Below are 18,403 nucleotides of genomic sequence, written 5' to 3'. Positions count from 1 at the left end.
TGGAAGTCCGGAGGAAGAGGGAGAGAAAAGGAGAGCGTTCGGGATCACACTGCCTCCCGAAATTGAGCGCCTTTCTGGCGTGAACAATTTTCTTATGTTTATTAAAATCAATAAAGTCTTTATGACACAGATTTAACATATATTTTTTAAGCTTTCTATTTTCAAATAATTTTTTGCAAGAAACTTTTTAAAAATAATATTAACTTAATATTATTAAGACTTGGGAAAAAATACATTTAATTGTCTGGCGCAATGGCATATGGTGGGATGAGAGAACTTAAGGACTCCCATTGAAATAAAAATATTTTTGTACTATTAAACAATTAAAATTTAATTAAATTTCAAATAAATATAATTTAAGAAATTTAACATTTTTAAATAAGTATGTAGATTGATCGGGGTAATATTTATTATAAGGATACAGCAAGATAAAGTTCCTTAGCATAATTCCAGAATTATATATTTAAATACTACAACTGAAACAGCAGAGATTAGATTTAAGGGTGATTTCTGCAAATTTGGTTAATGTATTAGAGATGAAACAGAAATTTCTGTAATATTGTTTGCATTAAAGCTGACAAACATTTTGTTCTCTTTGTTTGCAAAATGCAAAATTTTCATAATTCTATAATCATAACAAATTTTCCTAATTCTGAGTAAATAGAAGTGCTTGCGGTGGACACAAGACCTGGGAAGCGGCCTTTGAAAAATAAAAATGTATATTGTGGCTGAGTTTTAAGTTTTTAAATTAATTCAGATAAATTGAAAAAATATTATAAAAATTCACAAAAAAAGAAAAAACTAATGTGTTGCTGTTGTACTCTTATTTTTTGTCGGTACATTTACGTAAATATTTATTGTCTTTGTGGATTCCGTTTCGAACGGCATTTGACAGCTCATAGGCACCAAAGAGGGACATATCTATGTATATTATTTTTGTTATTAATTAATGTTTTTTTTTTAATTAAATTATAATGTTTTTTTTTATGAATTTATAGGAAATATAATCATTTTTGGTTGTTTAACAAAATCTCATATCAACAAGTGCAATATAAAAATCCCTAAAAATTTCCCAAACAATTGCCCCTTCTTTAAGCATGGTTTCCGAGAGAGTGGAAGAGCGCTAAAGAGAGAGCGAGTGTGAGCCGCAAAATGGCCGGCTGACGGATGTTGGCGTAGCGGTGTTTCTCATTCGAGTTCAGTCTTGTTTGGACCGTCAAGCGATCGAGAACCGGAATCCGCGTCAGTCGGCGAATTGCGAGAGCGTGCGTGTGTATGCGTGTGAGCGTTGTTTGGGACACGGATATACGGAAGCGGTTCGCGACCAACACCCCCACATCCCGCCCCACCAGCCGGTCGTGGTGGCTCGCTGTGCGTTCGAGTGAAATAAAATAAATTATAGTATGCAAGGCATCCGATAAACGGCAAAGAGCAGAGCAAAGTGTCTGTGTTTGTGTGTGCGGTGCTTTTGTGCGGAGTCGCCACCCCCGTGGATTAGTGGCACCCTGCTGCAAATTGCCCACCACTCTCACTGCGTGTGTGTTAGTGTCGAAAAACAACAATTAACTACAAATTAACCATCGAATTTTCTAAACCGAGCGTTAACGGTAAGAAATGTTGGCAAATTTCGCTTGGCAATTTTCAAAATATTCGTATTTTTCGCCGTTGTCTGGCAACTTCTTTGTGACAGCCGCGTGTATGTATAGGCTGGGTTTGCTTGTATGCGTTGGTCCTGCCCACGCCCACTGACTGAAGGTGCTCTGTCGGGCATGGAAGATCATTGCAAAATCGTCTTTGCTCCCCATTTCCATCGATACCGTTATGAATCTCCTGACTTGAGTTTCAAAATATCCTGATTTCAGCACAGCTTCTATTGATTTTTCGCCGGGTTAAGTTAAGTGCGAAAATTGTTACTTTCCGCGCTGCTTCACATACACATGCGAAAGGGCGTGAAAATTTACAGCGATTGGGGGAGGAAAACTCAGCTTAGGGGTCCAAGAAAATGCTAAAATAGTAAATTTGAAATATACTGTTTCATACGCAGGCTATCTCCAGTCAGTTTGCCATTGTTTTCATTTATAAATTTGCTTTTAGATGGAAAACCTTTTGGGTACGTGAATTTTTCAGCAAATTTTTTTTCGGCGCATGCGCTCTTTGCAGCGCCTGAAAGCAACTCTGCGATTACCGTTGTATTCGTTGGCCTGCGTGTGTGTGTGTGCAACCTGTGCCTCCTGCGGCCTGCTGCTTGGTCCTTTGTCTCCGTCAGGTAGTTTTCCCAACTCGGGGCACTTTATTTTCAAGCATCTTTTAAAATCCCTCGCAGTTTCCATGTGGCACACATACGCAGTGTTTCTTTGTAAGGACACTTTGAGTGTATGTGTCGGTTCAACCCCTGCTTAAGGACACAGGCATCTCTGAAATCCCATGCAGCTGCCCTCGTCATCTTTGCCGCTGGTGCGCTTGAGTTTCCTCTATTTGATTTCGCAAGTGTTGCGCTCCTTCCCTATGAATTTTCCGTATTATTTTTCTGTCTGTTTTCCTGGAGTTTTTCATCCTGTTGCCAGGCGGTACTCTGCCACAAGTTGGGCTAGTTGCCAATCTTTCACGTGGGCAGTTGTCTGCTTGCAAAAACTAATGCAAACATTGTGGGAAAATTCCAAATTCTACTCAAACCGATACGAATTTGTTTATTAATTGTTTGATTACTACAGTTTATATTAATATAGTTTAGATCTGCATATAAATGTATACTTATATGTAGGTCCAGCTTCTCGCTAGCATAAAATAACTTGGAAATTATTTACAGGATGTGAATTATGCCAGGAACTTTAATGGACACGCATATAAAATATTTATATTTGCAATAAACGTTCAATTTGGTTAACTAATTCCCTATAAATTCAAAATAACATATTCTTTTTATAAACCTTGCAAAAATAAAAGTTTATTTACTAGTGGCTTGCTCTCATCGATTTGATGAACGTTCATCGGCTGTTCCGATGGCAAATATTGATTTCCACTTGGACACAAACATGACACAGCGGAAAAGGTTAAACTGAACAAAGGCTGGCCAAAGAGTGAAAGAGCGAATAAATATTGCCTTTTGTTTTATTCTGCCGCCGCCGAGGGCTCTTGAATCTCAATTAGGGTCGCAGTGCGGAAAACTCTGGTCCCGAATGGATCACCATGCCGTTCGGAAACTGGACAATGCTGCAGTCCTCCATCACCGACGACCACGACCCTGCACTGGGACACTGCACTCCAGTCCCCATAGGCCCCTGCACCCTTTGCTAAATTTATTGGTTCGTCACCCCAATTTTTAGTTACACATTCAGCAGACAGACAAACCAACGAAAAAGAACAGAAAACAGCAGCGTGAGTAATACAAAAAGTGCTTTTGATTCGTTGATTTTACCACGCGATTGACCAAACGTATCCGCTCATGGAGGGGTTGACTGGTTATATGTATTATGGATATATAAAAATGTATGAGCACATGCATGTATAAAGTCTGTTGCCTATATAGACGGCTGGAGCCGTTGACTGATTACCAGATGTTTTCTAAATTGTTTCATTTTAAAAATCGCAGAATCATTTGTCTAGATGGGAAAGGAACTTTTTCAACCGAAAATTACTACAGCAGAGATGTAGAAATGAATCATTTATTTGTAATTACAGTGCGTTTCAGAAAATTATTTAAACTGTCTCATTGCTTTCTATTTGGGCTCATAGTGTATTGAAAAATGACAAAAAATGTTGTTTTATTATAACAAAAAAAATATATATCTAAATTAATCAAAAATATCCTAGACCTTAACCCAAATATTGCAATAAATTAGTTCGAACTGGACTACTTTAAATCAACATAAGTAAAACCAAGAATTTATATGTTTGCCTAGTTTTTTCTAAGTTATGTTCCTTAAAATATATTTATTATAGCTATTTAAATAAGACCAAGGATTCTGTTTAAAAGGAAATAAATTATAAAATAGGCTCTTATCGTTTCTATGGCATTAATAAAATAAAAAATAAAATAGTTTATATAATATTTATATTTAAAAGAGATTGGAAAGACCTTTAGTTTTAACTAGTAAATTATTTAGAAGCTTCATATGGAATATACATTGTCTATTTATGAATTAAGCAGCCAATTGAATGGCTTGAAAACGTACGAACTGGCAGTAGAACGATTATAGCATGGAAAAGTAATATAGAATATACTTTAAAGTATTGAGAATATCTTTTGTATTATTAGAGCTTAAATAAAGATATAATAATAGAGAAAGGGAGCGTTTTGGCTTTAGGAAATATATACCCTATGCGTTATATCCAAGCCCTCTTTAAAGGTTTGGGCCACCCCAAAGAGTGCGACGCAGCTGTTTGTCTCGAAAGTAATGAACTCGCAGCTAACCCTCGCTGTGAATGACGGCTAGGCCATTAGGCCAATTGAAAAGCTAACATCGTTAGAGCTGAACCTCCACCAACCCCCTCTGTGAGAGGGACACGTGCGGGGATACGGTTGCTCTACGCCTGCGCAACCCTCAGAGAAAACCTAGCATAAGGCCGCAGATAGTACGGCTTTAGCTATCTGGCTGCCAGATCCGACTTCAATTGAATGTGGAATAAAAAATTAAATTCATTCTTCGTCAACAATTTGTGGCATGCGCAAATGCTGGAATCCACTTAAGCGTTAATTAAGCGTTAAAAAGCCAAGCAATTTGCTGTTGAATCTATTTCTATATGCATGTGTGTATTGAACAATCTGGGGCTATCTCATGGATTAAAATAAGTCGCTGGCCATGCGGAGACGCTGGGTCTCGGGGGGCCGATGTCAAGCTACAGACAACGAGGAGATCGGGGCAAATAGACAGAAATGTGGAATCGTGACTTCCTGCCTGTCATAAAGTGTGTGTTTTTTCGCCTCCAAACTGGGCTGAGGAGGCGGTGGGGGAAGAGGGCGCGTGACATTTTATGGATAGCAGAAGGCAAAAAATGAAGTTGTCGGAGCTGTTGCTATCACTCCTCCCCCTACATATTGGCCATTTGTGGTTTAATTAATGACATCCATCCGTAGTCTGCTCCTTCCACGATTCCCTCTTCCTTCTTTGATACTTCTCTTTATTTTTTATTCCGTTTTCTAATCGCTTTGCCTATAGGAAAATGGTTCTTTGATAGTTTTCACAATATAGGATGGTTCGAGGGAGTAAAGAGTGAAAATACATTTATTTTTCTTTTCCTATTCTCTTGAAATTTAGTTTGTTCAAACTAATATTTTATTTTTTTACTTAAATAATTTTAAATCAGGCAAATATAACCACTTCCTTGACTTAAACATACCAAAAATAAAACAATAAAATAATGGAGAATTACGTTATTTTCGTTTCAGATATATCGCGTGTGTGTTTAAACAGGAGCCAAGGGTGTCTCTCTGTGGACTTTTGCATAAAATCGATAAGCCCAACCCTCCCTTGCCAACTTTACACAACCCGCGGAAGAGCGGAAACCAGGCATACGATATGAATATGCCCAACGGACGCCTCAAATGGCTAATGCTGTACGCAGCTGTTGCCCTCTTCGGTGAGTAATTGCATTTTAGTTTTGGCCTTATAATATATGGTTTAGAGTACATTCCAAATCGGTTGAATAGGCGGGATCCGGAAGCTACAGATTAATGGGCTCTTGAAGCATTTTCAATCCAATTTATTCAGTATCTTCCAAGATACTTGATTTCCAAAATTCAATTATTATGAATTTCAAAAATCAGACTACATTAATTTTTTGGTTTTGTAATGTATTCTACTATTCCCAAAAATGTTGAAAAGGATATTGTGCCAATCAAAATAATATACAATAGGCCAAAGAACGCACCTCTATAAGCTGTAAACATATATGGCCACAACCTCTGCCCCCACAAATGAGGGAATAAACAAATCTATAGTACAAAAAGTATGTACATACATACGTAATAAATTTATGACTGAAAGTACTATCAAAAATGTTTTAAGATCGGATGTATAGACTATAAATACAACACAAAACAAGACTACAAAAATAGCTGTTAACAAGGTGGGATAAGAGTGGTACATCCCAAAAATTCTGATATTACATTTTGCAGAGGTTAATATTAATAAAAAAATGTTAAAATGTTATAGTTAACTAAGTAGTTAGTAAGGTCTCGAAGCGTGGTCTCATACTGAGCGATCTAAAATTAAACGTTTTCATTTTAACATATATTCTTTGGGCTTATTTTGTTAAGTTTATTTGTAAAGAAAGGAGTTTTTCTTTCTTTTAATACATATAATCATTAATGTGTTGGATACAGGCTATCTCACAGTGGCACACACTTTACTGCTGCTTTCTTTATTGTTTTTTCTTTAATTTTATATAATAATGATAAGTGAAACGGCTTTTAATAGAACCCTTTCTGTAAAGTGTTTCAGAATCAGTTGCTTTCTTCGCTTCTTATCTCTGTTGACACATTCTTCCGCTCTACAATTTTACCCATTTCTCTCGTTGCGGCTGCTGCAGTGGACTTACAGAGCATTTCTATGAATTTTTAATTGCTTTTGCGTTACATTTACATTGGCTTTTGCTTTCGGTTTCATTGTGCTTGAGGTTTGTTTGCATTTTTATATTTACCCGACTCTACGTCTGTGTAGATACATTTGTATCTTTGTGAGTGCGGGTTGTGCGGGGGAGGAATAGTCTGACGGTTCATTGCCTCGATTTGTCCGGGAAACAGTATCGTGGACTTGTGGGGGAGGTAAAGAGGCCTGTGCACCGTCAGTGGGTCAGATTGTGGAATTAGTCAGCCCCAGCGAGCACTAGATGAGCTTTTTTCTTATCCGCATAGTGGGTAATTTCCCGACTACATGATTTTATGAAGGGCATTTATGACTGATTGGTGCATATATAAGAGATGCAGTTGTAGTAATATTTATTATAACTTTAAGTATATTATTTACACTTTACTTCAAAGTAATACCGTACTCGATTGTACAAATTTAAACACTTATTGTAAAGCATACTCTAAATCGTTATTTAAGTTTATTGTCGTTGTTTTTACTATATCGGTTAGCTGATGTTACCTTCAATTGGGTATCTTAGCTCGAGTTGGACTCAATTAAGAAGGCCAGTTGTTTGACCCGTCGATAGTCATATATAGATTTCGGTTTTGCTAAAAATATACATTAGGTGGCTTCCATTTAAGTTATCAGTCTGACCAATTTAGGTGATTGTCTCCCTACATGCTTCTTAAAAATGTATCAGGTGTGCCCATAAGCGAAATTTAAATTAGACAATAAAATGTAGATTGAATAAAACCCACATATGCCATAAAATAAATATAAATATGAATCTTAAAAGCGGACAAGCTATAAATAAAAAATAATTGTCTTCATGAGCCACATAAAAAACTAAAATGATAAGGTTTCTGGTAGCGTGATGATCAGATCAAAAAATGAAACACGAATAAGAATAACACTTAATGGGAATTGTGTGATGTCGGGCTTGTCTGGAATTCCAAATAAGCAAATGAAATTGAACGGAGGAATCAAGCAAATCGCAAAACAGATATCAAATATTCTTGTAATGTGCTAAACAGATCTGAAAACAAGATTTCGTATACTACAAAAATACATTATGCTCAAGCTATAGCCGCCAGAGCAAATATTTGCGAGAGACCTCAAAGATTCAAGCTTTCGGTGACGTCTTGCGTTGATTGTGCGGGTCATCATTCAATTGAAATTGATTAAAAACATTTCTGCGCCATATTTTACTTTTATTGCTGGTTTCTTGTATTCTGCTTATTTTTTGGTGGGCGCTGCAGGCGAAACATGTTTTAGTATTTAGAGCCAGACTTAAGTCACGAATAAGATTTATTACACAGGCCTCCGTTCTCCTCCGCTATGGGGAAGTCCGAGTGTAGTGGCTATGTGGCTGTTCCTGTCTCCGCTGCAGTCGGACGCATTTAATTTGCCATTTCATTCGATTCAATTGAAATTCAGCTCACACACAGGGAACACTGTAATGGAGCTTAAAGTTCACAAGTGGCCACAGCTGGGCACATAACAGTGCAGCGAAAACAAAAAAATAAAAAAAAAATTGGAAAGGCGTGTAACATAAAAACAAATAAACAGGAAGCAAGCAATTTAGGTATGTGCGAATCAAATGACAAACGTAGATAAAATTATGGAACGGCCTTTGCTCTCAGCTGCTCTCCATGACCCCTTTGTTGTCTTCTCAGTGAGCAATTTTTCAAATTTTATTAAGTATGAACATTATAAGATATATTTGTATATAAGTCCTGCCATCTGGTGTATTATAAAAAGCACGCAAATGCCAGTCTTATCTTCTTAAAATCATCAGGGTGAGGGATAATCATTTGCCACGTAACTTTAATTTAGAACGCACTTAGAAAATAATGTGGAAAAACTGGTACTGTTCCTCGAGCCAGAAAATTTCTCTGCCGGGCCCTCTGCCGGTATCTAATTACTTGCCGAATTACTGTCGCAAAATTAAGACTTGGGAATTTCCAGGGCATTTTGGCAACAAAAACTTTGACACCGTTTAAAGGTCTTATTTCGCGTTCCAAGTGCATATTTACAAGCATCTTTCTTTGCTTATTTATTTGTGCACTTAAACGCATGTATGCCTGCATAGCTGTTAAAGAACTAGAGCCACTTATCAACTGGGTCACAATTTACTTATATGTATGCATTTCTATCGCCAAAATCTCTCCTTAAACAATTTCGTCAGAGATTAGAAGCACTGCCTGGCACTCAGAGCACTCGTAAATATGACAGAGATCATCCGAGAGATCACTGAACCATACCCTGTGCGAGGAGAAACTATTTCCGTTTCCACACAAAGCCAAATGGTAAAGAATGGAAAAAAGGAGCCGAAATGGGAGGCTGGAGCTTTCTGAAGATGGAAGAAGGCCGCCTGCCTGTAATTACAAATGATTGATGTGCCCCTCCTGACACTTTCTGCGCCCTCTTCGGAGCATGTGTGTTATGATACCTCGACGATTGAGGCTGATCACACGCGGCGTTTGTTTAAAAAAAAATTCTGTACCCACACCTAGAAAAATATTTTCTATCCACCCATTTGAGTTGGTTTATTTTTATAAATTACATTATAGTAAGATTAAAATTCAATTCAAGTAAATTAAATGAGTATTTGATTTGTATAAAAACAATTCATAATTAAATATTCTATTTACTCATAAGAAATATATTGACTGATCTTGAAGATCGTATTTTTTTTTCTGTGTTTAGCCATCTCATTTTCCTGTTTTCCGGGCCAGAGGAAGAGCTGCAACTGCTGGCGGTTCAATAGAATTTTGCCCCAACTTAATGGCCTCTTGGCTGACTTATTATTAGTTGCATTGCAGCAGCCACAGGAATGCGACTTTCATTGGGGATGTGGAGAAAGCCGAGGAGATAGAGGAAAGGGGGGTCCAGTGACATCATCATGCAGTCGCAATTTGCTGTTTTATGAGCCGTTTCAGCCTATATTTTGCCCATTTCCTACAGTTGAAAAGCGGTTTGTCAACTCTGATGGCAACTCCGCTGCTAGTTTTCGATAATTCCGCTCATAATTGTTTTTTAATTAGTATGAAAATCGAGTTAAATGCAGTTCTATACAATTTTCTGTTCCCTTTCTAAAAAATCTTTACAAATCCAGCTGGAAGACATGACAGCACAGGGCATCAAAGCGTTTGTTGAGCCATTAAGAGTATTTGTCATATATTCAGCTCATTAAGAGCTCCCAGATTTTGAAAAACTTTTCAGTGCATATATATAGAAGGTATTAACTTTACTCGAAATATTTTATGGACTGCAGCAAGTCCGGGAATTTATGGGCCCCGCCAGAAAGTATTTTCAGATTTCCGAAACTTAAGTGGGTGTGGAGTAAATGTGTTGTGGGACGTTGAAACTCCGGCTATAAAGTTGCCCTTTTCAACCCCTCTACTATTGGCTGGAACCCTGAGTTGTTCACTCTCTTGCCTTTGTTGTCACCCTTGGAGAGGAAAAGTTGTGAAAAATGAGAAACGTTTTGTTTAGTTTGCTGCCAGCAAAGGTTTGCTCCAAATGTTGAGGTTACGCACTTTTGATTTGGCCGGGAAGAGCGAAAAAAAGTGCCACCCTCCCGGCGAACAGCTGTAATAACCAAGAGTACGTTGTTGGCACGCATCTCCTCTCCGGCAAACATTATCCCTCCCTCTGAAAAAATGATTATACTTATTTATGTCTCGCTGTGCCTGACAAGCTGATTCGGAGCGAGGCGCCGTTGCCGCACTTCACTCGGGGATGACGGGAAAGGCCCCTTTTCACCGCTCTCCGTCCGAATTAGGCGGCCACGGAAGGGTGTAGTGGGAGTGTGCACTGGGTGGCAGTGGTTGCCATTTTCTGCTGTCCATCCGACGTGTCCTAAATATACATTTAAGCATATACATGGATTGTTTCAACACGTTAGCCCTGCAAATAATTTTATAAATACAGATGCGCCGGTGTCTTTCACCGTTTGTTTTTATTTTCTATTCTAGTTGGGTTCCAATTATGGAACAACATCAGATAGAAGCTTACGAGTGATGTGGCGTTAAATTAAAATGAAATCTTTAGCTGGAAAGACACGAGTCAGAGATAAACATCTCGAGATACATGTGTGAATAAAGGAAAGGGGTAGAGGATTAAAATCTTTTTGGCGCCCCCTAAAAACTGATTGGAGTCAGGCCGTAATAATAATTTGTAAAATATGTTCATGGCCTCACCCATCTACCCATGCCTGTTGGCCCCTTATTCCTGCCTTAAACCGATCCCAGTTCCAGTTCAGCAGACTCGCCGAGCTGACACTTATCGGGCAGACATCATCTATGGATCTGTACGTCCAGGTATTTTGAAGGCGGGACTTGATTGGACCCCCTCCCGTACACCTTCACCACCTGCCTGGCTGAGTCACGTTTCGCTTTTTGGGGGCTACAAACTCGTCAGCCATATGTATCGTTTGCATCTCCATAATCTGCATGCGGCCACAGAAATAAGTTAAAGTTCCATTGTAGCTGCGTACAATATATATGTACATATATAGATGTACATGTTTTTAAAAAGTCTCTTGGCGTCGTGCTCGCAGTCTTAATTAATGCGCCCGAGACGGTGACGATGTCAACACCATTTAATATGTAAAACGCGTCTGCTGATGGTCCCCTCTGCATTCTACTGTCGCTATCGTTGAGGCTTCCTTCATTTTGTCCCGAGGAAGTAAAGGTACAGTAGTCGCTGGTCATCATGCAATTTTAAATAACATTTCATTTTAATATTAGATTTTTTCTATATCTAATTAGACTTCTGTAGTCTTTGGTAATTTTAAGTAATATTATAATTCGATTTAGAATTCATACAATTGCTAAGTCCTACCGTAATATGGAGTTACATTCCCGTACATACTGAAGATGTTGCACTTTCTTTACATAGTTCCCATTTTGTGCTCCACTCTCATATTATTCCCTTGGCTGCTGTAAATGATTCGCAATGCTTTTCATTCAAACAACAAAACCACCCTCAAGCCCAAGCTCCCGTTCTTCCATCTCTCTGATGTTTGTTTCTCTTTGAGGGACAGTGGTGTCAATGCTGAAATAGTACCAATAGCCACAAGTAATATTTACAATAAGAAACTTATTCATTATGAATTTTAACTTGATTCCAAATTTCATTTAATTTTTTAAAGCCCTTCAGATACTATTTAAAAATACAGCAAGACATTAGTCTTGACTGAAGGTTAGGTTTGAATAGCACTGTGCCATAACGCCAACTCACTGAGCAATGAGCCGCATCATCATCATCCCTGCTAGCTCTAGCTTCCACGTGGCCTGCTCCAGTTCGTCCCACTTTTGTCTCCTGTCGACTTAACTGTATCTCTCCTCTCGCTTCTCGCACCTGGCTGCGGTTACCTGTGCTTGTGGCTGTTATCGGTGTCAGCTTCTGTCGAGAGCGGCGTGTCGTCACCGCGACTCCCTGACATCTTGTGCCCACGGTGAGGTGGACAGGTTACGAGTAGCTTGTGGTTTCGGACTGCCACTGGTGACTTGCAGTTGTCTGTGCCGAGCTGTTAGAATATGGCGTGGGCAGTACGTCTGCAATTATCTGTGTCACGGCATTAAGCAATTATTTTGTGAGGCCGCACTGCGAGAATATCACTCTAAAATGTGTATTAAATAGGGTCGAATTTATATGATTATGTTTATTATATTTTTAAAGTAGACATTATTAAAAGTTTAGTATTTAAGTTTTTTCAAAAAATGTTTAGGTATACAAAGGGAATTAGTCGTATTCCTTTACTTTCACCCAGAATGCTTTTGGGGGTCGGGTATCTCACTGTCGAGCATGCTCAACTGTAGTTTTCATATTTGGTTCAATCATATTTTTGATTATACTCAGATTAATTTTGTTTATTATTATACTTGTCCAAAAACAGGCATTCATACAAAGTTCCCATTTTTGTATTTTTTAACTCACTACCCTAAGAATTTCAATTTTCATCGGTGCATGCTTACATTTTATTTATTTCTATAGTCGAGTAATTGGTAATATAAACCTTAACTGAACGTGATGAGTGTGTGGGTAAATGCCGCACGATTCGCATGAATGAGTGGGTACTACTGGCATTGAGAGACCTGTTCTCCATCTCCTCCGCCACACCTCCGTCGAACAGCTGTCGTCGAACTGGTTTCTGAACTCCCGAGCAGATGTTTCTTTCACCGATCGGAATCACATTGAAATGGTTCAGATTTGTGGCGTTCAGGTGGAGACGAAGGGGAATATATACCCATTCCCTCCATTAGACATATCCTGGCTAGCGAGAACTTTGGTGGCTGACCTCGATGGCAAGAGTGCGTGATGTGGACTAATTTCGGTGGGCGGGGTCATATGCGTGTGTGCCTATTGAACTTTTTGGGCCTTTGTTTTTGTTTAGCCGGAAGTTATTAGTTTCTAATTTCCCCCTCAAGAGGTGTTAAGGGTTTGCATGCCTCCCAATGGGTTAATTAACTGAGCGGAAGCGGGTTATCAAGCTGTAAAACAATATTTAAATATTATTTCCTCAGAAGTAGAGTTATTTTAAGTACAAAACTCAAAAACTTTAGATTGAAGTAGATATTGAACTTGCTTTTATGGATGTCGTAACTTGACACCTCTAGAATCGCGTGTTTTCACAAGCTTTTTCGTTGTATTTTCTAACCCTATTACTTTTTTGCTTGTTGTGTGAGTCATTGAAAGGCATGAGTTTATTATTATTTGCCATGTTTCTGGCTTCTTGGCTCGTCGCTACTGTTGACCCAAGAAAAGACCAGTGGCAAATATTTGAGCACCACGTTCTGAGTCACACCTTCCTCTTCAGGCTTTAAGAAGTGCATAATTGTGACCTTAAATGTCGGCAAGTGCATCATCATCATCATCATGGTTGCAAATTGCCCGCTTAAGTGGAAAATAGCGCTGTGAAAAGCTTAACATATTCCGCAAACATAGCTCCGAGGCGCTTGATTAGCTTGAGATGTGCCGCCGTTGAAATCGCAGTTTTGCTCTTGCTTTGAGCTCTGACTTTGCTTTGCCAAGCTTTGCTTTACTTGCTTTGTTTGCTCAAAAAGCCGGCTCCCCAACCGGTTTCGTTCTGGCTGCTTTTTTTTTTTGTCCATACAACAGCTTTAAGTTTTGGAAACGAAGCAATAAATGAAAACAAAAACACCTGCTGTCTTGCTGCAGGGGAAGCTGGCCAAGATTTAAGACAAATTTAAAGTGTTTCAAAAACTATATGGCAATAAATGCATTCAGTAACTAAGCAGTTAAGTGCTGAGCTAAGATTTATAATAATATAGCTATAATTTATAATAAAACATATGAAAGCTTATTTTTTTTGGGAGGATTTTCTGTCCCATAAATTATAACTCTGCTCTCCGGAAACAACCATAAACAACAGCTGCAAAATTTAATTCGAGATACGCAATTCTCATCTTCTCTTCTTACTTTTCCTTTGCTTTTTTGCGCGTTTGTCGAATGTTTCCGTATGGCCGACATATGCTGAATATTGTATATATATTTTAGGCACTGAAATGCACATGTGTACTGGCGGATACAGTCCGTTTTGAAAATATCAGACATATCCAGTGGAAAAGGATATAGAAACTAGATATGACACTTGCTTTGACACAAAGGAGTGTTGTTTCGTTTATTTGAATTCTATATAATTTTCTTATATGGGTTAAAGAGTATAGTATATATGTGAAGTTTTAAGTAGCTTTTCTCATTCATCTAATTAACTTTAATCGGTATACTAGATATGGTCTCAAAAGTTCTAGCAATGTTTTAAAATTAAATTGCATTGATTTTACTGCTACATATTTGCAGCGTTAGTTACAGAAGTCTCGATTCCTTTACAATATAAATTGCTTGGGAGGGAATATTCTTACAATTTAATTTGAATGTGACACTTCCTGCGTGCCTTCTATTTTGTCCACATAATTGAAATTTAAAAAAGAAAATAATTGATCAATTTATTTGGTTAGCCCCTAAGGAACGCCTCCGAGTCACTTCACAAAACGACAAATACAAATTTGTCGAGTTTTCAGTGCGTGCGACATGACACTGTCCACTCTGTTGTTAAATAAATAATTGGGTTTCATTTAAGAAAGTAATACGTTTCTGACAGCTGATGAATAGGGGGACTCCGCCTTCAAATTGTTAGATTCATTTTTTGTGTAAACAAATATATTTATAATTATTGATATGAAATACTTTGTCAACATTTTTTTTCTTTAACATAACTCTCAACATTATTTTTATTTTAAAACTGTATATTTTCCAAATTCATCCTTACCTCTCACCTGTAAGGGCATCTTAGAATACACACATTTATTGTGTGGCAAATTGCAGTTAGGAAAACTTTAAATATCTTTGGACAAATTGCAGACTCACGCCTCAAGAATTGCATTGAAATTACTGGCGGCAACAGGGGGCGTGGTGAAATTTGTCAACACCTTTGGCAACAGGAACTCTGGGTAAACTGGGGGCATGGCATTCCAAGCGGCGTGGCTGTGCATAAAATAGAATGTGAAATCGTTTGCCATTGCAGCAGTGACGGCATCAACAAATGCAAGGAGGCTGGGATGGGGCTGGGGAGCCTGAAGAGTGTCAACGAACGATTTTTGCCTGGTCGCCTTTTGTTTACGTTGGTGGCAGTGGGTGGAAGTGGCAGTGAAGCTTGGCTCGACTTCGAAAGAGCATAGAAATGAAAACTCGCTTTGTGCTGGGGGTCCAGAACAGGGAGTCACTGATCCATGGCACTCAATTGTCAAACAACCGAGACCGGAACAATAGTCAAACTGTTGACATGGATATGAGGACCGGACCCTCTACAAATGCACTTCCGTTGCGGATGTTCTGACCATAAAGCGTAGCAATCATAGGCTTGATGATGGCATCTGTAACATTAATGTAAACCATATGATAATATCACATATTTTCACATTAACAATAATTTAATAACCTTTCAATGCAAGTTATCACCTGCCTATTAATGTTTATAAAGACATTTATGACTTTTAAATATGGAAAATATGCCAGTTGATATAGTCTTTTAAAGCTCAAGATAAAAAAACCTTACAGTACTGTATGTCTAATTACAATTTGTTGTGCTTATTCTATATAAAAACCATTACTTATAGATACTTATATTACCCTTTCCTTTTCAGCTTTGGCTAGTCAGAGCTCAGCCGCCAATTCCCCAGATGCCGACCAGAAAGGACCAGTCTTCCTCAAGGAACCGACCAACCGCATTGACTTCTCTAACTCAACAGGCGCCGAGATCGAGTGCAAGTCCAGCGGCAACCCCATGCCCGAGATTATTTGGATCCGAAGCGACGGCACCGCTGTGGGAGACGTTCCCGGTCTGCGTCAGATCTCATCCGATGGCAAGCTTGTCTTCCCGCCATTCCGCGCCGAGGATTACCGCCAGGAGGTGCACGCCCAGGTCTATGCCTGTTTGGCCCGCAACCAGTTTGGATCAATCATCTCGCGGGATGTGCACGTGCGAGCCGGTAAGTTGAGGGGTTTCAGAGGTAAATCGAGGGCAGTGCAAGCGGAGGACAAACCGAGTCAAGTAATGAGAGACATTTCTCAATGTAAAAAGAATAAAATACTTGTAACGAAAAAGATAGACAGAAGAAAGAAAGAAAGTGAATAATATTTGCGAACATTAAGGAAAATTGATACTGTTCCATTCTCAAAGTAAAGTAACTTTCCAATTCGATCTGCATTTCTATTTCTATAATTGTAATTTAAAAAAATCAAAAATAGCTCCATCCAGAACTTGCACTGCCCTACATTTACAAAGTTTATTCCAGCTACACCCAATCGAAGGCCCATCAGCGTTGGTTTCGTAAATCCTCCGCCAAATCGTCGTTGATTTCACAGCTGGTATAGCTTCCGGCGGACTCTGCGTGTCAAGTCACTCTCTGCAGTGCTTGACCTCTCGTGTTTGACTTATTGTTGCACCGGCTGAGGCAATTAAAACAGAGTTTTCACGTGATTTCCATCGAACGTTTTGCGCTTTGCCAAAGTTTTCCGCACGCTTTCATTTTCGCACACATATCTTAGTCGCGTTTTGCAACTTTTAGTGGAATTTTAATGCAAGTTGGCATTTCACTTTAATCGGTTTGTTGGCGCCGTTTCACTTCCTCTGCCTGCCTCTCTGACTTTTGTCGGCAGCTGTACCTGCCATTTGCCAGTGACTCCACCGGCAACCCTTGACAGCTCCCGCGACATGTCGTCGCCCCTGGAAGATGTGCACGCTGCAAGCTCCGCTAACGACGAGGATGGTGATGATGATGGTGAAGAAGATGGTCATGATGCAATTGTCACCTTATTAAGCGCACACCGTATGGGGTTGACGGGCTGCCAGCTTATCGAGTTATAGGCCAGACTCTACTCCCTTGGCTATCAGTCACTTCCGCTTGCATGAAGCAGGCTTAAATAGGCCAGACCAGAACACATTTTAGCTAATTATGCTGGAGCCAAACCACCCGCTTACTCATCGCCGGCTGACGTGTTCCCTGGCAATTAGCCAGCACACCTAGCCGCCCAACAGTCAGCCCTCGACCTCTTCCTCGCTGCCCCACAAGCCTGACATCATTATTGTCGTTTGCTTTCGCTTACTATTAACCGGGGGAATTTATCATTTTATAGTATGCTCATGTGTGAATAAAGCGCAGACGAGGAAAACTATAGTCTGCTGTCCAGCCGCCTGGAGCTAGTTGGCTGAAATGAGTTATGGCCTACTCCCTGAACCACACACCGGCAGATAAAATATTTTGGTTAATTGAAATTAACTTTGGCTGTCAGGCAGCGACATGTTGACGGTTTCGTGGTCTTTCGTTTAATGATTTTTCAACCAGAAGGTGGCAATAAAGCTAGACGCTTCCAGGAACCAAGTTCCTCATAACTTTCAAGGCTAAATCGGATGTTTGGGTACAGGTACCGTGAGAATGTGTCCCAACTAATAGGCAATGATTGTGCTCTTCCCAGTGGTTGCCCAGTACTACGAGGCGGATGTGAACAAGGAGCACGTGATTCGGGGCAACTCGGCGGTCATCAAATGCCTGATACCCTCATTCGTGGCCGATTTTGTCGAGGTGGTATCATGGCACGCCGACGAGGAGGAGACCTACTTTCCGGGGACGGAATACGGTGCGATCCAAACTATCCGAAGCACATACATATACTTCCGGTCTTGTAGAAGCATGCAGGGGTTCCGCGGATATCATTGCACTCCTTCCACTCCATTCTATACTTCCATCATTCCTTATTTAAAGCCAACTCATATTTATTTTAATTTCTCCTACTCGTATAGTCGTTTCTCAACACTACGAAGAGGATATACACAAAGCGTTTGTGATCCGCGGAAATTCCGCCATCTTGAAATGTGATATACCGTCATTCGTAGCCGATTTCGTGAATGTTATATCCTGGCATAGCGATCAGCAAGAGAGTTTCTATCCAGGCACTGAATATGGTGTGTGATCAAGTGCACAGAATTTTCTTCTCTGTGTGTGAGCTTATAGAAAAATAGCACTACTTTAACCACTACTGTACAACACTACAAAGTCAAACTCACAGAAACACTTGTGTACAGTGCAAGTACAGTTAACAGGCGAACGCCACACTAATTACAACTATTCTGTAAAATACACACACAATTCTCAACTCAAAATGTAACCGAATTAACCAACACTGGTTAGGTAGAACCTGGAACAGTTGGAAAACCTTCGCTCCTTCGTTTTAGCTTCCTCGATCCCTCAGAGTGTTTCGCTTCCCAAACGCCCCGACCTTATGTTTGTTACTTTATCTTGGGTTTA

General features: G+C 39.4%; 1 protein-coding gene across 4 annotated transcripts in view; it reads left to right on the top strand.

The window, feature by feature from the left end:
- The first annotated feature begins 1,220 nt into the window (after positions 1 to 1,220).
- Dscam1 (Down syndrome cell adhesion molecule 1) overlaps positions 1,221 to 18,403 on the top strand; it is a 63,509-nt gene continuing 46,326 nt past the window's right edge. For 3 of the 4 annotated variants that reach the window (XM_017176449.3, XM_070283338.1, XM_017176441.3), the window contains exons 1-3: positions 1,221 to 1,607; positions 5,387 to 5,577; positions 15,743 to 16,087. In XM_017176449.3, the coding sequence (XP_017031938.1) occupies positions 5,517 to 5,577; positions 15,743 to 16,087 (406 nt within the window). In that variant the 5' untranslated portion in view covers positions 1,221 to 1,607; positions 5,387 to 5,516. Of the gene's footprint in view, positions 1,608 to 5,386; positions 5,578 to 15,742; positions 16,088 to 17,573; positions 17,736 to 18,403 lie in introns of all 4 variants that reach the window. The other variant, XM_070283337.1, reaches the window with a different exon arrangement.

This window comes from Drosophila kikkawai, chromosome 2L (genome assembly GCF_030179895.1).
Source record: "Drosophila kikkawai strain 14028-0561.14 chromosome 2L, DkikHiC1v2, whole genome shotgun sequence".
NCBI classification, from domain to species: Eukaryota; Metazoa; Arthropoda; class Insecta; order Diptera; family Drosophilidae; genus Drosophila; species Drosophila kikkawai.
The sequence above is the reverse complement of the archived record's forward strand: the minus strand, read 5'-3'. Positions and strand labels throughout refer to the sequence as shown.